The sequence below is a fragment of the Lissotriton helveticus genome, chromosome 2_1 (genome assembly GCF_964261635.1).
Source record: "Lissotriton helveticus chromosome 2_1, aLisHel1.1, whole genome shotgun sequence".
In the NCBI taxonomy this organism is placed as follows: domain Eukaryota; kingdom Metazoa; phylum Chordata; class Amphibia; order Caudata; family Salamandridae; genus Lissotriton; species Lissotriton helveticus.
Window position 1 is genome coordinate 837,279,292 of NC_136059.1, and position 26,832 is coordinate 837,306,123.

General features: G+C 45.0%; 1 protein-coding gene across 1 annotated transcript in view; it reads right to left on the reverse strand.

Annotated features, from left to right (window-relative positions):
* Positions 1–26,832, reverse strand: part of LOC144820169 (uncharacterized) — a 253,214-nt gene that overhangs the window by 171,511 nt on the left and 54,871 nt on the right. Inside the window, exon 3 of the mRNA XM_078677789.1 lies at positions 10,507–10,610. Within this exon, the coding sequence (XP_078533915.1) occupies positions 10,507–10,610 (104 nt within the window). The remainder of the gene's footprint in view (positions 1–10,506; positions 10,611–26,832) is intronic.

Below are 26,832 nucleotides of genomic sequence, written 5' to 3' on the forward strand. Positions count from 1 at the left end.
GAATTCTTTAAGATTTTCTGGGACGTAATTAAGCAGTATCTAGTTAACACTATGCAGCAGGCGCAGGCAGGAGTATCAATCCTGAGCAGCTGGGCAGGGGCAGACATAGTTTTAATATTAAAAAAGGGTAAATCGCCTGATCAGCCTGGGTCATATAGGCTGATAACCTTGATGAACGCGGACACAAAGTTATATTATAAGATCATTGCACTTAGAATCGCTAAAGTTGTCAATATGCTTGTCAGTATTAATCAGCATGGGTTCATACCAGGGAGAGGCACCACCCATCATACCAGAAAAGTTATTACCTTGTTTGATGCCGCTGAGGTTGCAGGAGACCCAATGGCGGTAATGCTATTAGACGCAGAAAAAGCTTTTGATCGGGTCTCCTGGGACTTTCTGTTGTTTGTTCTGAGGAGGGCCGGGTTTGGGGGGGCCTTGTGAAAGCTCTTCAGGTATTATACTCAGCCCCAACCGCTCGCATACGTGTAAACGCGGGGTATACAATCCCATTCTGCATCAAGAGGGGCACACGCCAGGGGTGTCCGTGCTCCCCGCTCTTATTTGCCCTCTACATGGATCCATACATATGTCGTATAGAATTAAACGTCAATATCTGCCCAGTAGATAGGCATAGGGGTCAGTGGCCTATGTCGATGACGTCGCTATTGTTACTCCTAAACCCACCAGGTCTGGTTGAGGCAGAAGCACAACAATTTGGAGAATTGTATGGATATCCCTTGAATACTGCTAAAACCCAGATCATCAAAAATAGCAAGGTGGACTGCTCAGAACATTGGGTGGTGCAAAGGGGCGTATACTTAGGGGTAACAATAATGGCTGACTTAGATAATCTTGTGGAGGTGAATATAACACCAGTAATTAATAAAGCAAAGAAGGAGTTAGATAGGTTACATAACATTCATTTTTCAATAGTAGGTCGAACAAATATAATTAAAATGATCTTTCTTGCAAAGTGATTGTATTTATTCAGGGCCATACCATTACTGTTTGAATCAAAGTGGTTTAAGGTGCTGGAGCACATGGTAAATCGATTTGTCTGGGCGCATGGAAAGACCCGTAGAGCGCTGAGATTTATGGCACTCCCTAGGGAGCGCGGCGGGTGGGCCCTACCAGACTTAAAGCTGTATTATTGGGCTGCATCTTTTCAATATATGGCAGGGCTCTTCGGTGGAGCAGAAAGGGAAAGACAAGATGGCTTAGGAACCTTAGCAATCTATACTTTGGTTCTGGGAGACCACGCAAAGAATTGCTTCTTGAAATTTACTGATAATAATTATTTTAAGAGGACTAAATTTAAAACAGTCTTGGCCACCCATAGGATTTGGACCTCATTCATAAAAAAATTCGGGCTGGGCAGATTTAATGCATACACCAGATTAAATGGCAACCCCAATCTGCCTGGGGACATATTTTCAGGGGCTGTTTTTTCTGAGTGGGTAGGTCATGGGATTAGTAAAATGGGGGACCTGTATGGCTCGCAGGGGTTGATCCAGTTTAGTGGTCTGCAGGCGATATTTGGTTTAGATTCATCCCATTTTTTTAAATACCTCCAAGTTAGGAGTTTTATGGAGACAAAAATTGGAGGGCCGACTGGATTCGGCAGGAACCCTATCCTGGATATCATACAGGATGGCACAGACTGTACAATTAAAAGATTTTATGCGGAATTAATAGAGTCCCAACCAGATGATCTGGAAAAGTTTGAAACTAAATGGATTCAGAAGTTGGGGGTAGTGAAGGAAGCTTTTCACAGATCACTGGATTTGGGTTAGAAAGTATTGTGCTCGGCACCACTTAAGGCGCAACATTATAAGACACTGTACTTTCTGTATCATACGCCAGCTAGGATAGCACAATGGGGTGGGGTAGCCAGGATCACCTGCCCAAGATGTGATAGAACCGAGGCTGACTTAGTCCATATGCTGGCTACGTGCACCCATTTAAGAACTACTTGGGTTGAAATTGAGGTGTTCCTTAAATGGTCATTAAGGATAGAGATTACTTTAACACCGGCAGTGGTACTTCTGGGAATAATGGACAACGCCATCCGAACATAATATGAAGGCTTTATCTTTGTGGCTATGGCTGTCCTGAGATTGTGTATTACCACGGCTTGGCTGGATCGTGTTCCGCCCACATTCCATCAATGGCTAACAAAGTTATTAGTTATTTAGAACCTTGAGAAAGCAATCTATGCCAGGAGAGGTAGAAATGGCAAGAAACTAGGAAAGGAAATCTGGGAACCAATAAAAAAATGGAAGGAGAAGGAATCGGGGTAGGAGGTTTGGAAAGATATTGTCTCCAGGTTTTAATTCACTCCCGTATTATGTTGCATATTTGCATTGCTCTTGATTTTTTTTTTTTATAGTTTGTATCTCCCGAAGCTGTGTGTTTCAATGCTTTATCATAACCCTGTATTATAATTTTGTATGCATATATGTGTCCTGTACAACAAAAGTGGGGGGTGAGAATCCGAATAAAAAAAATAAAAAATAAAAATGAAATGACCTAAATATTTACCTTTGCAATGCAGAAATTCGCACTTATCTTCCTTAAGCATCACACCATTCTTCTTAAAAAGAGTGAGGACATTGTTGAGTATAGTGTTGTAAGAGGCTAAATCTCTCCAGAAAATCAGCACATCATCTTGAAAGACCAACACACCCTCAACCCCTTTGAGGATGTTGATCAGGATCCTCTGAAAAACTGACACTGCCAAATGGCATGCGACAATAATGGAAAGTGCCCATGGGGCAGATAAAGGCAGTCAGGTGTCGATATTCGGGGTCTAATTCTACCTGGTGATATGCGCTGGCCAAGTCTAACTTGGTGAAGTAACAAGCACCTTTGATGGATGCAAGCAGATCACTTATCCTATGTAATGGATAGGAATCTACCCAAATCTCATTGTTTAAGGATCTCAAATCCACACAGACGAGGAGATCCCCCCTCTCTTTCTGGCAACAACCAAAGGTGAAAGTCACAGAGAAGACATTGTCGGCTCAATAATCCCCCTAGAGCAAAGACTTTTAAGCTCCATGTCTAAATCATCCCTAACGCTAAACGGAAATCCTCTGAGCTTATGCTTCTTTTATGATGATCCTATGCTTAAAGCCTTTTATTTTGCCTACTGTGTTCCCAAAAACGTCTGGAAATGTGTCCTTCCAAGCTTGGCTTTCCTCTTTGTTCCCAACAACTAAGACCTGTTCTTTGGCACCAGGTTTTGGTATCATGCCAAAAAGTCCCTGGTGAAACCACCCCAAAATGTTGAGACCTTTAACAGCAACGTATGTCTTTTCCCCTGATCCTTCTGTCTTTAAATATCAACTCATCCTCAAAGAAACCCGACAAATCAATTTTACGTCCTTCATAGGACACCGGTGATCTGTTAGGAGGAGAGAGGTCTTGAGAGCCAGGCCAAATTTCATCAAATAGTTTCTGTGCTTTCATCATTATTTTTGCTCTACTAATAACTTAATAATGTGTAGTCCCACACCAATGTCAACAATAGGATCAATGCATAAGGATGGATCATCCTCAACCACATCTTCAGAACAACCAATGGCATTGTTTCCATCACAAGTGACAACAGATATGACCTCGGAGTCTAAATCGCTGTCGGATTCGATGGAACAGACAGCTGTTATTTTTAAACTTCTTTTCTTGAGACATACTTTCGCAAAGTGCCCCATCTTTTTGAAGTAGTTGCACATTACGTCAATAGAAGGACATTTCGCCCCCACTTTGATGGAAGGAATTACCACATCTCAAACACATATTACTATTTCCCTTAATGAAATTGGTGTTTTGGGGTTTAAACTTGGAGGAGATGTTGGATGGAGCAGCATTGGGTTTGACACGTTACATGGAAGAATTATTGACATTACCAACGTTAACAACATCATTACGTTTTTCATCTAGTTCTTTGAGAGAAACCAATCCAGATTTCAATACTCTTGGCAATTTTTATGGTCTCTTCTAAGGAGGGATCTGCCATGCTCAAGAGTTTTTGCCTGATATATTTGTCTTTGCAATGGCAGACAAACTGGTCTCTGATTAAATGATCAGTAAAATTATCAAACTTACAATCAGCTGCAAGCTTGCGTAAAGTTGAAATGTAGGAGTCGACATCCTCAGATTCTGGTTGGTTTTTTTAAGAATTTGTGTCTCCATACCATGAGGCTGGGTTGTTTGTCTAAAATGTGTTTGAGTTTCAACACTGTTTGCTGATATCCATCCACGTCTTGATACACTTCTTGTGTTAAAGGTGGTAAATGTTTGAAGATTGACCTTCCGTCAAACACTAAGAATGCAGTAGTAAACATTTCTTCCTTTCTGCAGTGAAACGAGAATCACCAATGGCACTTAAGTATGTCTCAAAAGCGTCATGCCAAATTTCCCAATGGACTGAGGGGTGTCCTGGAGAATCTATAAATGCAGGAGGAGGGTTGACAGATTGCATGGTGCACATTTGTGAAGAAGAAATAACAAACAAAATGTATATGCATATGAGTGTTAATGGCAGAGAGGAAAACCCAGACTCAATACGGATAGTGAAGAATTAAAACATAAGTGTGTACATCACTGTAAATAAGGTGTGCAGAATAATTACTGCAATTGTCATGAAGGTGTGTGTATCACCGACGACATGTCCAATGGTGAGGAAGTACACACAAAGCAACAAAGGTGTGTGTATCACTGAAGAGTTTGTGGTGTGTGTATCACGTGATAAATGAAATAAGTTGAGCTTTATAGAAAAACAAATTTTGTTGATAGGTGAAATTTTCCAAAACAAAATAAGGCCACTGTTGATAAATTTGGATATTGAACGTGAACTTGACGTTGCAGCAATACGCTGTTTGAAACTGTGAAAAGTGTATGTATCACCGTGTGATACACAGTTCTCCCAACCAAATAATGTTGTCAATCAGAAATCTTTATTCGGCTATATTCCAAGCCATAAAAGAATACAGCCTAAAAAACAAAGAATTTCTGATTTAGAAAAATAGGCGATGTAATTGATATTCCCTAAAAGCAAAAAACAAAGAGCAGTTTACAATGTCCAGGTGACAAGCTCAAGAAATTCAGATCACCGCTCTAGACACAACAATAATTAAATTAAAATTAAACATCTACATTCATACTGCCTAATGGCATCATTTTCAAACATCAATAAATAAATAAATATATAATGCAATAATGAAATGAAATATGAGCTAATTTCCCAACAATATTCTGGAGTCGAACTGCAGAGGAAATATATCTATTAACCATCAGACAAATAAATTCATCCGTCAAAAGCTGGAGATAGTGCAAAGCTGCATGGAACCTTCTTATTTTTAAGAATTTTTAAAGTAGCATTAAAAAAGCTTGCCTTGGGTCAATATAAAGATTGCAAAAGAACATCAAGTGCAACATGCTCTGCTTCGATTGTAAAACACATGGACATTCATCCAATCCTGCATCTGTATATACTTTTTGTGGATATGAAACCAGTAGATGTGAGGTTCCAAACCTAAACCTTATAAGGTAATATAATTTAGCGCGGCTAAAGAAAAAAGAAAGGTATGGCTCGGTCCCTAAAGAACAAAGTAAAAGTGAGTGCTCAAAATCTCTTCTTTTTCCCATGTCCTGCATATCTCTTTTCAGATTGGAGTACGCCATATATTATTTCTTTAACTTGGTTCTTGGTGTTTTAGCAATGTTTGCTGGGTTGTCAAAACAATCTGACAAACCCAGATTCCTCAATTAGGCTTTAACATAGGAAAGCCAAGGGATTTTTCTTGCCCACTCTAATTTTAAATAATCTGTGAAAATGGCACAGTTCAAAGCTCTTTCTTCTTTTGCCCAGATATTATATCAAGGTAAAAGAGGTGCTAGTTGTATTCGAAAGGACAGGGGAATCACGCCAAGTTCACTATGACACATAGTGGCAGAGGTACTTGATGGAAAGGTCAACAGGCATTTCAAAAACATATTTTCCGCTCGCTGGAGGCCTAAACTATTGAATGAGCCCTAGACTCCAGCACCATACAGAGTGGCAGTGCAAGTACGAGCCTTGTATTGTAGATCTCAATTATTACATTTAATGGGCGTGAGGCTAGTTTTTTTAGCAAATCTGAAAATGTGTTCCAGATTTTGATTGAAACCCCTAATCCTTGTGTCCATTAACTGCAGCCATGAGAAAAAGTAGGCATGTGAAGCAATCTCTCACTGCCTATAAAAATATCTTTAGAGTAGTAGGGTGTTTACCCAGCACCATGATCTGAGATTTTGCAACATTGGTCTTGAGGCCAAGGTCACTCATAAAATTGTTAAAAACCAATTAAAAGCCTTTGCAACCCCACCCCGGTTTGTGACATTAAAAAACAGTTGTCTGCCTATAATAAAGCCGGTAATAACCTTCGGCCTATCTGGGGAGTATTCATGTGCCCATTTATTTTCAGAAATTTCCAGATCATTTATAGATAGACAAATTAAAAATGGGGCAAGCACACAGCCCTGGCGGACCCCACGGCTCATTTTAATTTGGGCAGTAAGTTCCCCACCTGTTCCACAGCGGACCCTCCTGGTGACCTCCCGATGCATGGCTGCTATGAAATGCACAATTGCTGGCTCTATGTTCATCACCAACATCTTCTCCCAGAGCTTTCCTCTCTGTACCCGTTCAAAGGCAGATGTCAGGTCCATAAACCCTAAATAAAGGGAACCCGGTTTAGCTAAAGTGTATTTGCCTATGACCAGATGTAGAGTGAGGCATTGTTCAACCGTACCCAGGCCTCTTCTAAAGCCATATTGGATATCAAAGAACTTGCCGTTCTCTTTTACCCAGACCTCCAGTCTTTCTACGGTGACTCTGCCCATGATCTTGCAGGTGCAGTCAATCAAAGATATTGGCCGGTAACATTTTGGATCAGCCCTATTGGCCTTTTTAAAAATGGGGACTATTGTCACAGTTCTCCAGGAGTCGGTTGGACCTTGAGCTACATAGCAGCTTAAAATATTTGTTAGTAGCGGAAGCCACAGGGATGTGTTGCCCAGAAACAAATCTGCGGGGATACCGTCAGGGCCAGAGGTCTTATTCTTCACAGTCTGACTTAAGGACCTATCTACCTCGTCTAATGTCGAAGGTGCCATATTTTATGCCCCAAAGTTAATATTAATACTATCAACAGGATCACTAGTAGCTTTTTATAAATGTGAAAAATACTTGACCCAAATCTCAGGCATAATTCCCACATCAATTTTGCCAATGTTATTCGCATTGAAATAATCCTAGATCAGTTTGCCAGAAAACGTTATAGTCTCTGCTCTGGCAGGCTATGTGTAGTTAAGCCCAAACTTCATATCTGATTTCTAGCTTGAGTTTCTGTAGTGCCTGCTTGTAATTAAGGCTCAAATGTTTTAACTTTAATTTCGAGTTTTCTTTTCAATGTCTTAATTAATTTATTATGACAATGGTTGCAGTCGTAATTAAACCAGCTTTTGTTATTCTGTGGTCTTGATCTAGAATCTTTAGTTAATGCAGAATTTACAGTCTCAGTTATTGCCATAAAAGATTTTATTTTATTTATTTTTTAAAGGTTTTATATAGCGCTGACTAGTCCCGGAGATATCAGAGCGCTTTACATGAGCATCAGATCGTAGTTACAGGTTACATCGTTACAAAGGTTACACAGTTATTAGAGCATGGCAACATAGTTACTTGTAAGGTCAAAATAAACAATAAGCACGAATACGAAAGGGGAAAAGCAAGCAAAGGGAAAGATTATGAGGAGGGGGAAGGAGCTGGGGAAGTAGATAGTTAATGAAGGCGGGAAAGAGGAGGGGAGGGTGAAGGACATCGCAAGGAAAGAGGAGGAGAAAGGCGACAGGGACACAAACCGGCAGACGAGTCAAAGCAACGTCCAAAGTCCAGTAAGCTGTGATCCCAGGGGAAGTGGTGTCACTTCCCTATCTCTGTTGCGGGAGGCTCCCTTTGCGCAGTGGACTCTCTCAGAGGGGTCTCTGAGTCTCCAGGCCTACATACTGGATCCTTCCCCAAAAAGGGGAGAGGGATTGCTTTGGCAAGGGGTGCCATACCATACCTCAGCTGTGAGTGGCTCCCTTGGCGCAGTGGACTCTCTCAGCGGGTACGCTGAGACTCCAGAGTATAAATATTGGATCTTTCCCCAACAAAGGGAGAAGGAGTGCTTAGTCAAAGGGCACAAAGGATGGGGGCTAGGCAGACTAGCAGGTAGGGTGAGAGATTCAGGGGAGAGAGGATAGGAGCTAGGGAGGTAGACAAAGGGAGAAAGAGTACTAAATGGGAACAAATGTAATTAATGAGTTATTATAGCGCTGGCTAGACCTAATGGAATCAGAGCGCTTTACATGAGGGACAATTATGTTGCAAATTACATCAGTTAAAAGTTACATAAGTATCAACAAAAGCATTTAAAGAACATAGGGGAACAAGGTGAATGGAGCAGGAAGGGTAAGGGGATAGGGTAAAGGGGTAGGAGGAAGACAGGACATAGAGACGAGGGGAAAATAGTTACAAAAGATACCAGAAAAAACTTTTTAGAAGCCTAGTAGAAAAGGAAAATGGGGTGAGGAATGGAAAGGGGGTGAGGGTAAAAGGGGTAGTCCAAGGTCCGGCTGGGTAGGTGACGGCCGAGGGGGAATCCTCGGTCCATCTCCTCTTCAGCTATCAGGTAGGTCCACCGGGCATCGGTCAAATGGCTAGGTCTCAACAGAAAAACATTAAAGGGGAAGAGGGTGATAAGAAGGGAGCGTAGAGTGGGAAGAGGGTGGGGTGAAAGGGTAGGAGGGGGAAACAACAGAGAGACGAAGGAAAGTCTGCCCAAAATCCGGCTGGGTAGGTGACGGCCGAGGGGGAATCCACAACTCATCTCCTCTTCAGCTAACAGGTAGCTCCACCGGACATCGGACAAATAGCAGGGTCTCTACGGTCGAGGGAAGGTTCAGAGTACATGTCCAGGAGGGAGAGCAGGATCAAGGTCAGGTGAGGGATGTGGTTAAGCTCAGGACGCTGACCAGTTCTATTGTCCGGGAGCATTAGAGCATCGTGGAGAGACCGACTGAGGCTACCAACTTGAGGTCAGGCAGGGGGGTTGAGACCTTGGTGTTAAGTTCAGTCGGTCCCCAAAATTCCCAAAGCATAGGTGGTGTAATCTATGCCATGAATCGGCAGGAGGACAGGGCCAGTGTCGGCATGTCTTCAGAGGGGGTGAGTGGCAGGTCTGGCGTGGGGTCTCCAGAGTCATTCTGCAATAATCAGGGAGCCCTCCCGTTCTGCAGCCCCATCGAGCATACAAGCTCCTCAGTTACATAATTACATCAAAGAAGAGGCACAGTAGCACATAAGTCGAGAACTCTATTCTGCACCAACCTCATAAGCCTAAATCTAGTAGACCACAACTCCTAAACATTACTTGCATTAGAAATAAACTTAAACTTAGTAACATAACCTGCAGTAGGGAATAAATCAAACCTAAACCACAGTAGAAAACGTAAGACAGTAGTTAAAACCTAGTAAGCATAAAAGCACATCTATAAGCATAAATCAAGGTGCATAAATCACACTACAAACATTACATTTCCTAGCGCCTATAAAAAGTACACTAGGGCCTTTTGCCGAACAAACCTTAGTCCCCTGGGCCAACTGGCCATCTATAAGGGGCTCAAATGCCCTCTGTCCAAAAAGTCAGGGTGCGCTGCCAATGCAGCGACGGTCACGGGGGGCGCACTTGGCGCAAACCTAAACATGGCAGCTGCCCACTACTAGCTGGACAGCTGGGAATCTTCAATGAAGGGCCTAAACGTTGCAGCTGGCACTAAGTGCTGCGCAGCTGTGCAGGCCAAGGTAGGGATGGGCAAAAGAGTGTGTCTCACTCATGGAGTAAAAAGACCTGTCCCCTGAAATAAAGAAGAACCTAAATGGGGCAGCTACCCACTACTTGCTGGGCAGCTGTGAAAGTGAAAATGCAGCATGGGCTCTCACTGGCCCTTAGGACAAATGTGTCTCCCTTTGTTGGAGGCACTCGGGGCTCAGTAAATAATTATTAAAACGCTGGAGCCATCTGGCTCTGACACTAATGTTGCCAAACGTTGGAGCCACCTGTGCGCTGTAGAACAAATTATGCCCCCAAGAACATGGAGTGCACTAGTGCTTTTTAAAATGAAGTATGCCTGAGGCTGGGGCAATTACGGGAGAAAATCATGGGCCCCTTTGGACCAGCCATAAGATAATAGTGCCATTGTTGGAGCCACTTGGGCTTGAAAAGGGATTGTACCCCACGTTGAAGCCTCCGGGGGCTCTGTCACTAACTATGCCGCCATGCACAATGAAAGAATGGGCTCCTTGGGGCCCGGGTAAGCGGGGGCTAACCAATGGTGGAGCGGCCCGCTCTCTTGGCGGGCCCGCTCAGAATATGCCCCTTGATCGGAACCACCCCATCCCTTTGAGCCCTCACTCACCGGCTCTGGGGGCAGTTTCTCCTTCCCCGGCCTCTTCACCTGCGGCGGCGCTCTCTCTCCTCACGAGAGCCCCACCTTGCCCGAAGGTGTCAGAACGCTTCACACTAGGAACAGTAATGATACATTATGAGAAAATTACAAGTAAACAAATTACAAAAGCAAACGTTAAGTTACATGAGGCAAAAGTGACAATTTTGAGCAAACAAAATACAAGAGGTAGCAAACGGTGTATTACAGGAGGAAAAAGTGACACGCGTGCAGGTCACAAAGGTCTACTAAGTACAAGTAGAGGTGTAATACTGCCATATATGGCAGACACTCTAACACAAGAACAGACGTTACGTAGGCAAGGGTGGCACTTGTGCAAGTATCTAAAACAAACAAAATGAAGGAGGTAGCAAACAGTGTGTTACAAGAGAAAAGTGACGCGTGCATGTTACAAAAGAGTACCAGACACAGGTAGAAGGGTAACACTGCAATGACTGGCAGAACACACTGGGTAGGTACTTCCACAGTCATAGCGAAAAGGATTCTCTGTAATGGAGGGTCTTCCTTCAGATAATAGAGAGGGCGAGAATTACATTAGAAATTTTCTTTGAAGGAGGAGAGCTTTGAGGTCAGAAGTCGTTCCAACAAAGGTTTCTTTCTTTAGTTCACCAAGGCGGGCTCCCACTGGCCGGGGGCAGTCAAGGGCTCCACCTGTGAGTCGTTCGCTGACCGCTCGGTGCCAGTGCAGGGGGCGCGGGGTCCTCACAGGGACACAAAGAAGCCCAACAATGACAGTGTCCGCGCGGGGTCACAATGAGTGAGAAGCAACAACTGCCACGCGCCACCGAGCGTGAGGCGCCTCGCGCCACAGCCAACGACGAGATGTGTGTGGGTGCAAAGCTCCTCGGTTCGGCTCCTCTCTAAAGATGTTACCATAACTGATGGATTTATACTATCTTCCAGGCAAGCTAAAACATGAGTCAAGTTAGTTGTTATAATTTGATGTAAGACCTGATCAGGATTGAAAGTGAACCACTACCGGAGTAGCCCTTTATTGTTATCATAAATTAATGTGCCTGATCTAACAGGTGTGGGTTGCACATCAGTTTCAGTCACCATCTCAAAAGAGATGGGACAGTGATCACTATAATGAATTTTGTGGATGGTAAAAACCAGGGAGGGAGATTTAAAATACTCAGAAAAAGCAATACAATCAATTAAAGTGCCTTGGCCTCTCCCATTGTATGTTGCTAAATCAGTTTCTAAAGAATCCATGAGTTCCACGGTAGGAAAGTGGGAAAATCTTGATAATATTGAGTTAAAAATGTTCCCACATGGATTATGATTATATTGACAACTGCCCTCTGGATTCCCAGGTACCAGGAGGCATGCCCCCTGTTTTGAAAGAGGGCATAATTTACAATTAAAATCACCTCCCCACAACACCATGCAATCCGTTTTTACCTCCTCAATGTGACTAGACAACGTATGTTCCAATTCTAAAGCAGAGCTTGTATTTCTAACATTAAAGTTATTATGATAGAAATTTACAAGTATCAATGTCAGGTTTCGCCTGAGGGAAATATTAATAATCTGAAAATGCGATGAATCACACTTAGTTTTGCCCAGCCTATCATTCATTGTTGTTGAGACCAGCGTTAATATGCCTCCTTTAGCATGTCCGCCCAAGGAGACCATGGCTGGGGTGAAAGTTGAATAAAATCCATTTATATGGACAATGTCTCGCAACCATGTCTCCTGAAAACATACTATACTGTAGTTCTCAATAAAAGCGACCCAATCCTTGATTGCTAATTATTGCGACAAACCTGCAATATTCCAAAAAGACTATCACAGGTTGCCAAAACATTCAGACCAATGGGCCCCTCCGCTAAGATAGACAAAAATGAAACATTGCCCTCTTTGGGCCCAATGTCATATAGTGCCACATCAGATTCCAACTCTCGGCACAAAACAACATTAGATGATAATACGGTGCTCTCTGGCAGTACATGAAGGGTGCAACTAGTTAAATCAGAAATCACAGGGGAAATGAAGTCATCAGAACTACACGCATAAACATCAGACATTTCTAATCTGGAAGTGACGTTACACAATACCAGAAAATTTCCTACAGAGCAGTCAATATCTATCATGCTCACACGGATGGCAATAATTTAACCATCCTTGTTTTCTGACTATTAGGCAATGTGTGGTGGACCACAATTTACCCAGACCCTACCCTCAGAAAGCAGTCAGTCTACTTAATCTGATGAAGAAAAACGGTTAAAAGTTGGAATAGCAAAAGCGGATGACATGTGAGCAGCTAGGTGTTCAGGGCATGGCACTCTTTTTGTTTCCGGCTTATAAAAAAATCCCAAGGGAACTGTCTCAATAGGACTCCTCCCGTTACCAACCCAGGAGAGCCTATCCATAAGCAAGTGGACCAGGGACCTGTCCCTAAAATTAAGGACAATACAGTCCCCTAAATCTGGTTTTGCCTCTGAGCCTTCCCATGACACCTGTTCAACATTATTTATGTTGCAGTACAATTCACTACTACTAGTCCAATCCGCGTTTTTGCCAACCAGTGAACAGTTTTATTCTTAATATGCTTCCAGTCTTCCTCTTTATCTGCTGGCAAAAGTGAAACATTTTTCAGGACAATGGCATATGGTGTAGCATCTAGCGGGAGGTGTAGTAATCTTTTAAAAAAATTCCAATTACCATATAAAGATGTAATATGTTGGCCGTCTGCAGGGTTAAGTCCACCAGACTCTCTCTGCGTGAGTGTTAGACTTGGCCGACCCTCATCCTGTGTTTGCACTTCAACTGACTGTGGCAAAGCTGTATGAGTGGTGATCTGAGGGAGTTTTGTAGGACAAACTAAGGCTAGGGAAGCCAAATGGGAAGACCTTTCTTGTGGCATTATCTGATTTAAATTAGGAGAGGGGTCAAGAGCAATACCCGAGCCCGAGATTAGCTTGGAGGTGGTTGCACCAATTAATATTTTTAAAGATGTATCAATACTGTTCAGTGCTCCTATTAGTGGCTCGAGGGGTGACTTAATAGCGACATCCAATGTGCGAGTAAGAACTATCAATTGCGCAGTCCCTTCTTAAGGCTCATTCTTCTTTGGGCACAAGCTAGTGTTTGAGGCTATCACCTTATCCCCCTTACGTTAGAAGGGGGTCAGGGTTCTCTTTCTTGTTACAGGTGGCAAAGCATCTTTTTTTACCCTACTGCATGCCTTAGATTTTTTAATGGCGGAGGGCATAAAGTATCTAAAATAAAACCCTGATGTACATCACTTTTGCTCGCATGAACCGTAAATGTGTTCAAATCAAGTGGATCCATAGTTCCCACAACTCTTTCATCGCTCCTTGCACTCAGATCATACACAATTCTCTCCAAGGCATGAACCTGCTCAGGGACTTGTACAGATGGTGTCTCACCATTTAATGCTCTTTGTGTTGCCCCCATTCTCTCCACCACAGACTCCATCTCACTCGTAATCACCCCCATAACTGTAGTGAAGTAGCTGGTAATATATGATGTTAATAGACGATCTTTTGCTACAGGCATCACAGTTTTATGTTTCCCCATTCCTTATTATCTTTGATGATTTACTAGATCACTGGCCTCGCTGGTCAGATTTTCCTACCCTTCTTATGTGAAGCCAAGAGACCTGGCCTGGCCCAGCCCAGCTTCATCCAGAAGCGGACGGGCTCAGATGTCAGGGCATTGAACCGGTGGCAAAGAGTTCTTTAGGCCTAAAAGGAGAATGGAAAATGAGCTCCTGCGCTGCGGGAGCCCCGGCTGCTACTTGATCGCCTCTTGGCACGTGCGGTCACGATGGCAGTATGCGCGCCTCTTGGCGAGTTGGGAATAATAGTTCCCTGGTCCTCCTCGCTCCTCGCACCCCTTAGCAGTCTGTCAGGGAATTGATCCGGTGGCAAAGAGTCCAGCAGACACAAAAGGAGAATGGAAAATGAGCTCCTGTGCTGCGAGAGCCCCGGCCGCTACTTGAGCGTCTCCTGGCGTGTGAGTTGATGATGGCGGTATGCGGGCCACTCTGCGAGTTGGGAATAGTAGTTCCCTGGTCCTCCTCACTCCTCACACCTCTCAGCAGTCTGTCAGGGAATTGATTCTATGTCAAGACCGGAGGCTCCGATTATCCTTCTCAATTTTCTTTACTGAAAATTCTCAGCAGCCAATAGAAAGTGAATAAACAAAAATACATACTACAATACCCATGAACCCAAGGGGTATCACATGGTAACCATAGAGTATACCCCTATAAAAGGAGTGCCAGAGAATACTACATCCTCTTTCTTTGCTGCTCCACAGCCAGTTAAGTGTTTTTTCTTACATTACTGCTGGTATTTTGTCATGCATTTATTGTACATTGAGTTTACTGTTTAAACACAATCATAATCATGTGTACCTTTGTCTATCTGTATGCTTGAATAACGCACTGCTGTTAATGCTTGTTGTCCGTTTTGGCGCATTCAATCCTCTGTGCTGCACTTGCTCAGCTGTTTTCATTGCTCATTTTTTCCTTTCCGTTTGAGTGCGTTTCTCCTTCGTGCGAGCGCCGCCGCCTGTGTCATTTCTCAACTACGGTTACGGCTCCGGTTTCGCTTCCCGCTGTGTCAGGGTCTTTCCCTTCACCCGCGTGTGTGCAGTCTGAGGGGTCATTGGGATCGCGGTTTCGCATCCCGAGTCCCGGGCGCAATTTGCCATGCGGGCTGCCTTGTGGAGTGGGAGGAAGGGAGCGAGGTCGCGTGCACTCTTTCAGCGCCGACCTCGAGCTGGCTTAGATTTCGGCCGCTTCTGCGCATGCACGACGGACATTTTCGGCAGCTTTGTTTATATCCTCAGCTGACTGCCGGTATTTCGGAGCGCAGGAGCAGCGCTGAACTTGCTCTTCACCCACAATCCTAGCCTCCCACCGACGCCAGTTCACGTTGAAGGGCTTGGGGCTGTATAATGTGCATAGGCTCTGCCTAGAGTGGTTGTGCTGGGCAAGCCCTCCCTCCACACTTTATTGTTTATTTTGTTGCACACTTGGAATTCCTGTTCCTGTGCTGCTTGGCTTGCCTGGGGTTTGCCACTCCCCCTGAATCCTCACTGTCATTACTTTGAGTTGTTCTGCGTCACAGACAGTGCCTGTTGTCTCCTTTTTTCCTCCTGTGAGTTGACTTGTCGCTTTCCAGTGCAAATATGTGTGATTATTACTACAATGATGCAGACTACTTTGAGGAGGAGCCCTCTGAGTCATTGGAGACTGAGCTTGTTGAGGCTCTGGATGTGGGAGTGCAGCACTCCGTTAACAAAGCTATGGCTAGGGCTATTGAGCCCTTGAAACTTCACTTATGCAATTAGGCTGTTCAACAAGACTGGGTGCCTGGTAAATCAACCCGTTTTGCATCTGGAGGCAAGGCTTCTAAGACTCCGCTCTCTGCGGACTTTGCCAAACTTGCGCAGTCTTTGTCCTCTGAGCATTCCTATGTGCAAAGCTATGGCTAGGGCTATTGAGCCCTTGAAACGTCACTTATGCAATTTGGCTGTTCAACAAGACTGGGTGCCTGGTAAGTCAACCCGTTTTGCATCTGGAGGCAAGGCTTCTAAGACTCCGCTCTCTGCGGACTTTGCCAAACTTGCGCAGTCCTCTGTGTCTGCGGGCAAGCCCGCATGTTCTGTTTCTCCTCACCGGGATGAGGGTGATACTTTGTCTTCTTCTACTACATCTGATTCCGAAGTTTCTCCACCCCCGGCCAAGAAACAACGCAAAGAGCGTTATGTGGATGCACCTTCTCATCCCAATTTGCTGACCTTTGATCCCACTGCCATCGTTCATCCCAATTCTTCTTCCTGGCTTCCCTCTTCGGAGGTAGCCGATTATGTGCAATCCCATTTGAGGCAATCGTTTGACAAGGATGTCAGGGCCCGCTTGCGCTCAGAATGTCCACGCCCTGATTTAGCGGACAAGGTGGCGGATACCCCAGAAGAGGCCTCAGCCAATTTCTCGGCATGTCTGAGCGGAGTAGCCGGATGGATGAACACCAATTGCTTACGCCTCAATGCTAATAAAACTGAGCTTTTGGTGTTGGGGAAATCTCCATCCATCTGGTCATCGGCATGGTGGTCTAAAGAACTCGGCACCATCCCGAAACCATTAGATCAGGTTAAAAATGTAGGGGTCAGATTGGACGAGGCTCTATCCTTCGAATACCACACTAGAGGGATAGCAGGGAAATGCTATGGGATCCTTAAGGTCCTACGCAAGACCCTGGACTCGCTCCCTGCAAACAGCAGGAAAACGCTAATCCATACTCTGGTGACGCCTCACCTTGACTACAGTAACGCCTTGTATTTAGGTTTGAGTAGGAAAGGTTTGCATAGGCTACAGTGTGTCCAAAATGCGGCAGCGAGACTAGCTCTCAATCTCTCAAGAAGATCTTCAGGGAAACAAGCTTTAGCTCAACTCCACTGGCTCCCTATACGGGACCGTATTATCTTCAAGAGCATGTGTATGACCCATCGCATTGCTTATGAGAGAGGGCCTGCCTATCTGCGAAAGCTACTCACTAAATACCACCCCAATCGTCCTTTACGATCTCAGGGCCGTATGCTCTTTCAGGTACCCAGAATTCAATGGGCACGGATGGGGGGTCAGTCTTTCAGGTATTTGGCTAGCAAACAATGGAATAATCTCCCCATTGAGCTCCGGATGGAGCCATCAGAAGCAAGCTTTAGGCGTAGTTTGAAAACTCACCTCTTTCCCAAATCTTGATATTCTTCCGACCTCCCCCTTAGCGGCTTTTTGTTTATGGGGTTTAGTGCTGGTGAACAGTTTTAAAGCGCGGGGACACACTGTTCCTAGTGTAACCAGGCGCTATATAAAAGGTGTTATTATTATTAATATTATTATTATTAAGTGGATCCTTCTATGCTGACCTACTTGAAGAAGTACACTAAGGATCCTAAGAGAGGCTTGTATCGTGCTTGGAGGTCCTGTTAAGACAAATTACTTGATTTGACTGTCCCTTTGCCCAAAATGTGGGTTATAGTTTCAAGTCTTCTGGCCAGATTAATAATCCAGACGATCTGATTGGTTGGGCTCAACGCGCTATTTGTATTTTGGGCCATGCCAATTGTGCGATGTCTAGTGAGCACCGTCGCTCCATTTTATTGAAGCTTGACCTGAAATTAGCGGAGTTGTCCTCTTCCGAATCGGAACCCTTGGCACAGGGTCTTCTCTTTGGACAACTTTTTTTGAAGGAACTCACAAAATTTGTCGCCACATTTCGTGGTCTTGATAAGGCACAATGCTCTTTGAAGCGGGCTTTCCGCCCGGTTTTTGGCAGGGCCGGACGACATCGGGTGCGGTCGTTCGGCCGCGGCAATCAGCAAGGTTCCCAGCGTGGCTACAATTCTCAGAGTGGAAAAACCCAGGATTCTACCTCATCTGCAAACTTCTATCCCACACGTGGATCACGCCAATTCAACAAGAAGGGGCGCTATGGCGGTAACCAGAGAGGTCAACGCGACTCCGCTGCCTCAGGTGAGCCTAATTCCCTTTTCGGAGGTTCAATTGGGGGGTCGACTCCAATTTTTTCTCAACAAATGGCAAGAGATCTCGCAAGAGATCTCGCAAGAGATCTCGCAAGATGCGTGGATCCTCGAAACTGTGCAGGGTTACAGGTCGAATTCCTTCATTCCCCTTCTCAGGCTCAGACCCCTCGCCCAATGGTTTTCTCTCATCAGGATCAAGTCTTCATTTCCAGCGAGATCGAATCTCTTCTGCTCAAGGGAGCAATTGTACAGACGATTCGGCATCCCCAAGGCTTTGTCAGCAACGTCTTCCTGGTCCAGAAGAAGGGGGGTGGATCCAGGCTTGTTTTAAATCTCTGGGAGTTCAATGGATGGGTTGTATATCGTCACTTCAAGATGGAGGGGATCTATCTTCTTCGCTATCTTCTTCAGGAAGGGGACTGGATAGTCCGTCTAGACCTGAAAGACGGTCATCTGTCGGTGCCCATTTACGGACCTCATTGTCGTTTCCTTCAGTTCCAGTGGCAGGGTGCGTGGTACAAGTACGCGGTTCTTCCTTACGGCATCTCGTCAGCACCTTGGTGCTTCACGAAACTTCTGAGGCCTTTGGTCGAATTTCTTTGCGCAAGGGGCATTTGCCTCATCATTTATCTCAACGATATTCTCATCATGGGTCAGTGACCCTGTCTAGTGTTACAACATCTCGCCTGGACAGTAGACCTTCTCCAGAATTTGGGATTTCTCGTCAATCCTCAGAAATCTGTGTTGATTCCCTCCCAATCGGTGGAGTTTCTGGAATTTCTAGTGAATTTCCTTTCTTGTCAACTCCTCTTGCCTCTTCAGAAGATCAGATCTATCAAGAGACAGTTGAGGTTGATTTTGAACAAGCAGACTGTGTCCTTGAGGTCTGTAGCCCGGGTCGTCGGATTGTTAGCTTCTTTTATACAAGCGATCTTCCCAGGTCCCCTCCATTACCGAGCTCCTCAACGGCTCAAGATAAGCCATCTCCAGAAAGGCCTCTGGTATTCCGATCAGATTCCTCTCTCGGAGGAAGCGAGGTGGGAGATGCTGTGGTGGTTGGAACATATGGAATCGCGGAACGGTCGAGCCCTGTTCGGCAATACGCCGGAGGTAGTCATCGAGTCGGATGCCAGCTGTTGGGGTTGGGAAACCGGTGCGGTCCAGTGTCCACGGGGGGGGTCGTTGGTCCCCACAGGAACTGTCTCTCCACATCAATTGCTTGGAGCTTCTGGCGGGCTCTTTTGTGATTCGGTGCCTCTCTCCCCCGTCAGACAAATTGTTGCGTTCTTCTCCGCATGGACAACATGTCTGCGGTTCGTTATATAACAAGTTAGGCGGGACCCGCTCCCGTCTTCTAGCGGAGATTGCGAATGATTTTTGGCATTTTTGCCTTCAGAACAAGTTGTTTGTAGTGGCGGAATATCTCCCGGGACACAGCAACCAGGTTGCTGATTGGCACTCCCGACATCTCCGGGATTTCAGCGACTGGCGGCTACACCCTCGAATGTTCCGTTTCCTGTCCAGGTTAGGGGGGGCTCCCCAGATCAACCTTAGCAGACATTATGAGAACGGCCGATTGGTCTTCTGACTCTACATTTAAAACGTTTTATTGCAAACCTATCTATAATATTGCATCTGTTGTGGTGGATCAGCTTTAAACAGGCATAATCGGAGCCTCCGGTCCTGACATAGAATAAAAAATTTGCAAACATTCGTGACAAGAATTTTCAATTCTATTAAGGACGCGCAGACGAGGATTATACCACCCATAATTCAGTACTGTACTGTTTGATTTGAAATGTTTACATTGTAATGTATATTTATATGCTCTGTTTTTTTTTGCCCTCCCCTTATGTTGTGTTTTATTTTGAGGAGTTGGTATTATGGCTTTGTCTTTTGATTTCAGGTTCTGACCTCAAGTAGAGTTGGATGTGCTTCACCTTTCCGCAGACTCTTCGTGACTTCACGTTGGATGCTCTTTCCTTGGCGATGTCTTCGAGTTCTCGTGGTTGCCTGCTGGCTGGTTGCTTTCTCCTTCGGATGGATGACTTTGTCTGGCCTTTGGTTTCTGGATTTTGGACTGTGTTTCTTGCCTTGGTTGTTATTTGGACTTACCTGTTAATTTAAACAAAGAAAGAGGATGTAGTATTCTCTGACACTCCTTTTATAGGGGTATACTCTATGGTTACCATGTGATACCCCTTGGGTTAATGGGTATTGTAGTATGTATTTTGTTTATTCACTTTCTATTGGCTGCTGAGAATTTTCAGTAAAGAAAATTGAGAAGCATAATCCACGCCTCCACGTCCTTAATAGAATTAAAAATTCTAGTCACGAATGTTCGCAAATTCTTAATCCAGTGGCAAAGAGTCCAGCAGACACACTGCCTAAAGAAACAACATTGAAATAGGGTGAAGTTGACCCACTCCAAGATGACGGCCGCTGCCTAAAGTGACGTGAAGAGGACATGTTGGAGACACGCATCGTCACATGCTGAGGCAGAAGAGAGCAAAGTGTAGTGTGGAACACTCCGTGAAGAACACTAGCGCAGGACGAATTTGGTTGCCAGGTAAGATGGGATTGCTAGGCTTGTGAATTAGTGCGAGAGGCACTTTACAAGATGCCGGTGGCGCATGGTGCTACTTGTATATATGGGTGAGCGGCAGACCGAAAAATGCGGTGGCGCGTGGTGTGTGGCAGCACAAAGTGAAAATCAGGGAAATGTTCAACATGAAATAAAGTTCCAACAAAAAAATAATTGCAGCGAGGAGCAGAAAGGCACGTTGAACAGAAAACTGGGCAGAACAGAGAATCGAGAATGAGGAATGCAACCGTTTTAGTTGGGGTCAGAGTTCACACATGAGATTCACAAAGTTCACTGCATGACAGTCTGTGGTTACAGGTTTCTTCTCCAGATTCTGTTGAACACGATGAAATGACTTGCGCCCGGAGGCGCTTAAGAAGACACGCCCACTCCCGCCCACATCCGCGCCCGGAGGCGCTTAAAACCGAGTCGCTCCTGCGGTGGAGCGGGGGCTATTGTTTATTTCTTTGGGGCAGCTAGTCCAGCGGCGCATTTTCTACCTGCCAGACGCCACACCGGAGCTCGGGGAAAGTGCTTTGGGTCTCCCTCGCCGTCGCCGGAACCATCACGCGACCGCTGCGAGGGGAGACTACAGCTCCCAGCTTCCCCGCAAGAAACGCCCACTCCCGCCCACATCCGCGCCCGGAGGCGCTTAAGAACGAGTCGCTCCTCCTGCGTCGTGGGACGCGCGCGGGCAGCGCCGGGAGAAGCCCGGGACAGGGGCGGGCCATCTGTGGCCATCAGGGGCCAGAAGAGGCCGAGCTGGGACACTCCCCTGACACATATAATGGGCAAAAGGCAAAAGGAAGTAGGTATGTCGCGGGGATGATGAAGGTAAAAAAGCAAAGTACCCCAGAAAGTCAGAATCAATTATTTCGTATTTAACATCAGCGGAAGGGGTTCTGACTAAAGAAATAGCTAACGCCGAGAAAGAGCATGGTTTAGGTGTGGTTGAAGTCGACCCGGCATTAGGAGCAGATCATAGTCGGGCGATACCTCTGGTACCGAACATTGTGATAACAAAACCCCATTTTGATGTAGATCTCCAGCCAGCTGTATTACCTTCCCTTTTCAACACATCCGACCATCAGAAGGGAACAACGCATGACGTTCCACCACACAAATCACAGAGAAATGGTAAGACACGTAAAACAGTCGGCAGGAGAAAAAAAACCATGGCAGAGACTATTACTACTGATCAGTATTTAAGGATGAATTTGGGAAAATCGTAGAGGATTTGTTCACCGCATGATTGAAACCTGCCCTTGTGAACATTGCTAAAGACATTGTGGACACACTTAATACCTGCGTAGCTGGGTTATTATCTAAAGTTGAGATTTGTTTCTTAAATAGCACACAGGGACTAAGGGGAGTTCCACTCAGACCCAACTACCAGCTGTAATATTGTGAATATGGATCATATGCCTAGCATTCCTAATAGGCCTAATAGTACTGGTAGGACTGTAGGCATTGTTGAGCAGGTATTTAAGAAGGACGGGGCGGGGAGTTTCAGGCCTGGAGCTAGTTTTGGGAGTAGCCAGGTACAAGAGAGCTCTAGGCACTTCCAACAGTTTGGTCTAAATTAGGATTTGCCCCCGGAGGCTGCCCCCTTGGTGGCCGTCTTTACCGGGGTTCCACCGGTAAGGGGGGGCACCAACGAAACCACCCACGACCTTATGAACCAGGCTAGGCAGTGGTGCCTTCAGTTTAGCACTGGTGGAGATGACATCACACGCACTGTCATTATGGCAAGGAGGGTTTCTTGGGTTGGGCGTTGTCCAAAAAACATCCCGGGGGATTGCGTGGTGGTAAACTTTAACACCCGGACCAGCGCAGAAAGATTATTCTGGGATGCTTCAGACCTTGATAACAAGGGGATTAGACCGCTCCCCCTGGGATTATTCCCCAGTAAGGCCACATAGATTTCATAAGTCATCTAGCTGGGAACACCCTCCCCTCAACAATAAGCCCACGTCATCAGATCAGCTCACAGAAAGATCACAGTTGAGGCCAATACAGGGACGACTATGTGGGGAAGATACTGCACCTACAATTACAGTACCCGCTTCCCCTTTACGTTCTCATGTTGGGGGGGAGTTAGTACTCTTCAATCATTTTTCCCCTCTGTCCCAGATGGAGTCGAACGATTGACTGCTTACCGGCACGTTAGGGCAAGGGCTAGAGGCAGTCGCCACAAGCCACATAGTAATAAACCATACAGCTCCATGTAAACTTTTGAGCTGGAACGTGGCAGACATTAGAACTAAAAGTATAGACCCCATATGGCTGAAGTTCATAAGGCAGTTTGACATCCTCGCTTTTCAGGAAACCTGGGACGCTGTCTCTAGTTTTATTTTGGATGGTTACCACAGTTTTATTATCCCTGCAGTCACAGGAACCGTAGGGAGGCCAAAGGGGGGTTTGCTTTTTCTTATTTCGTTAAACCTAGTTGGCACTTTTAAAAAACTCAATGCAGAATCTGACAATTTTTTAATAGACAAATATACCATCTCTGATCAGAAATATTTGTTAATAAATTTATATAATGCCATGGAAGGCTCACATCAGAAGGAGCATTTTAGCCTTTTAGATACATTTTTGTCAGCCCATCAGCTTAATCAGACCTCTGTTCCAGAGGTGATACTAATGGAAGATTTTAACATACATCCTTGTCCTTGGGACTGCTATGGAGGGGAACATTTTGGGTCATCAAGTGGGGGGGTCCCTCATTTCGAGCATAGTAAACAGGGTGAAGCTCTTGAGGAACTCCTTTCCAACCTGAACCTTTTTGAACCGGGTAAGGAAGAAGGGAGGGAGAGGATCCCCACCTTCATAGGACGGGGAGCAAAGTCGGTTATCGCCTACATCTTTGTATCCCCTTTAGTCTTGGTCAAGACCCTGGCGTACAGAGTGGAGATGTTGACTTTCAGTGACCATAACCCGATCCTCTTGGAAGCCAAGTTAGGAGGTAGGTTAGATACCAATCAATCGGGGGGCCCAGAGGAATTTATCTACCAAAGATCAAGGTAGACAGATCAAATGGGACATCGTAGTCCCGGTGGCCTTCTTTGAAGATTTAGCTATTAAAGCCGAGGCTAACCTTGCCATCTGTTTGGATGGCTCTGCCTCGGACGCGGATACCATAACAGCCTATGTAGAAGTCTGTAAGGTAATTGATAAGAACTTACATGTGATAGGCAAACCGCATACAAGGAAGGTTGATAGGCAAACCGCATACAAGGAAGGCCCATAAGTGGTTCGATAATTCCTGTTCGAGGGCACATGGTGCTCTTCTAGAGGCTCTCAAGAAGAGCCCGAAGGACAGGGTCCTAGTTGCTTCCCTTCGCAAGGAATACAAACTTGCCATCTGTGCGCGTAAACATAAACTAAAAGAGGAGACTTGGGACAACCTTCAATCTATCAATGTACTAAGGGATAGTAAGAAGTTCTGGTCCACCATAAATCAGCCGTTCTTTTCCGATAATGAGAACTTAGACACAGACTGCGTAATTCCCGATGCCACTTGGCGTGAACATTTTAGGGCCATATATGATGATTAAGAGCATAGGGAATTACCATCAGTTCGTGCCGTAACTGCTCAGTTCACTAATTTTGTTATATTTGAATTGGCCGAGGTAGAAAGGGCTATTAGAGAAACCTCCAAACATAAGGCTCCAAGCCCCGATGGGGTACCTGCGGACCTCTATATTATGTATCCAAACTTCTGGGCCAAGATCCTTACTAACGTGTTTAATGCGTCATCTTCAGTAGGTTTCCCCCCTTCATGGGCCTTATCGATTATAGTTCCCATTTTTAAAAAAGGGAATAGAGGGGACCCCGCCTGTTATAGGCCAATCTCCCTGTTAGACTCTGCTGTTAGAATCTTGGGCAAAGTCATCTTACAGAGACTGGGAGATTGGATGTCGGGCAGGGGGGTCCTCTCTAATCTCCAGAATGGTTAAGAGAACACAGAAGTACCATGGACCAATGCTTAAATTTACATCTTTTGAATAGCAAATATACGATAGCAAAAGATGGTCTTTTATATTTGGGTTTCATGGACTTATCATCAGCGTTCGATTTGGTTAATCGGTCAAAATTATGGCGAATTCTGCGTGAAATAGGCATAGAGTCACCACTGGTCAATTTCCTAAGTGATCTTCACCAGGATCTATCTGCCGTTGTTAGGGTCACGCAGGAGGGCCGATGCACAGGTAAATTTAGCTCTAGACGGGGGGGTCAGACAGGGCTGCATCCTGGCCCCTCTTCTTTTTACGATTTACATGAATGCCCTCGAAGAATCTCTGGCTGGGGCTAGCGCGGATATTCCGCGCATAGGGGGATCGGGTATCCCGGTCCTCCTGTACGCTGATGACGCGGTTTTAATTGCATGCACAGGTATGGGCCTACAGAGGCTGCTGGACCATTTTGGAAGCTTTATGGAGTCCCTTGACCTCAAAGTTAATAGCTATAAATCACATGTAATGGTAGCGTGGGCTCGTAGGAAGAACACTAAGGTTAAAATCTTTACTTGTTTGGGTGTAGAAGTAACGAGGGTCCCAGTGTTTACCTACTTGGGAGTGCTTTTTGATGAAAAGGGTAACTGGGGCCCCCAGCAGAAGCAGAAGTGCAATGTTGTTGCAAGATCTACAACAGCCCTTCTTAGCTTCTCCAAGAGGTTGGGAGCATGGCCAATGGAGGCTATGCTCAAAGTTTATAGATCTAAGTGCTGCGCGATTGCCTCTTATGGTGCCGCCATATGGGGTTACGCACCGTTGGGTAAAATACAAGTGGTGGAAAATAGGTTTCTTAGATCCCTGTTAGCAGTACCACAGTCGTCTCCGACATTTGCCGTACACTCTGAATTAGGTTTGGGCCACATTACAGACCATCTAAAAGTGGCCCCACTGATCTGTTGGGCAAAAACGTGACTTAATGAGGAGACTTCCCTTAATCACTGAATCCTAAAAGATTGTTTAGCCCTCGAGAAGGTAGATAGAATCCCATGGCTGGCGTACGTTAGAGCGGCGTGCGTCAGACTGGGACGACCCGAATTATATACATCCCCCGAGGGTATCAAGAAAGAGGATTTGGGGTGGATTAAACATAATTTCCGGATTCTGCTGGAGGCGGAAAGGGACGAGATGGAGCTTAGAAAACTGGGTGTGAGAAGTATTTACCTTCTACAGACTTCCCCATTTATTGAACCTTATCTCAAAATCGTCACTAAGCCTTTTCATCGCTTTTTGTTGATTAGATTTAGGTTTAATATAATCCATCTCACTTTGGGTACATTCCCGCAATGGGGGAAACCAGAGGATACCGCACCATGCTCCTGCGATAGCTTCTCTACACAAGACACACTCCATCTTATAATGTTTTGTGAGCACTTTTCCAAGGCGCGTACAAAAATTTTAAACTCTATATTACGAGAAGCTGGTTTCGTTCAAGTAAGGCCCGCGCTCCTACATTTGCAGATGTTGAGTAGCGTGTGTGTAATTTTTAGTGTAGCAAGCATTTTGGTGGCCGCAGCCAGGGTAAATAATAAAAGACTTATCTGCTTGTATTAGACAAGTAGGTTGCGGTGGAGGCTTATGAGTTTTTTTTATACCCAATTGAAATTTAAAGATGCATTTTTTATTGTAAATATGTTACCCCAAACCTTTTAACATGAGCTGAATTTTTATACATTGGCCTTCTTGATTGCGCTTTTGAAGTACTGTAAATATTGTACATATATGACCGATAATACACGAATGCTTATTTATTCATTAACTATTCTTATCTATGGAGGATGGATGTATGTATTTGTTTCTTTTATGATTTTAATTAATCGAAATAAAGATTTTTGACTGACTGACTGAAATGACTTGCTTGTGGCTTGAATAAAGTTGTAGATGATGTAGAAAATGTCTTGAGCGGAGTCACACGTGAGGGTAGTACTATGTAGCCTTAGTTTGTCGCCAGTAATATTGTAGTAATCATGCTGGCCAGAGGTGAAGAAAAGAGGTTTATTAAGGCTACATGGAGGAAGGAGAAGGGAACAACCAACACCCACAGTAGCTGCAGCTCAACTGAATAATGCCAGCACCGTTGCTAGGAGCCATGGAACATTATTAGAACATTGCAAAACATATACAGTAGAAATAATACAATGTGAATCAGTACACAAG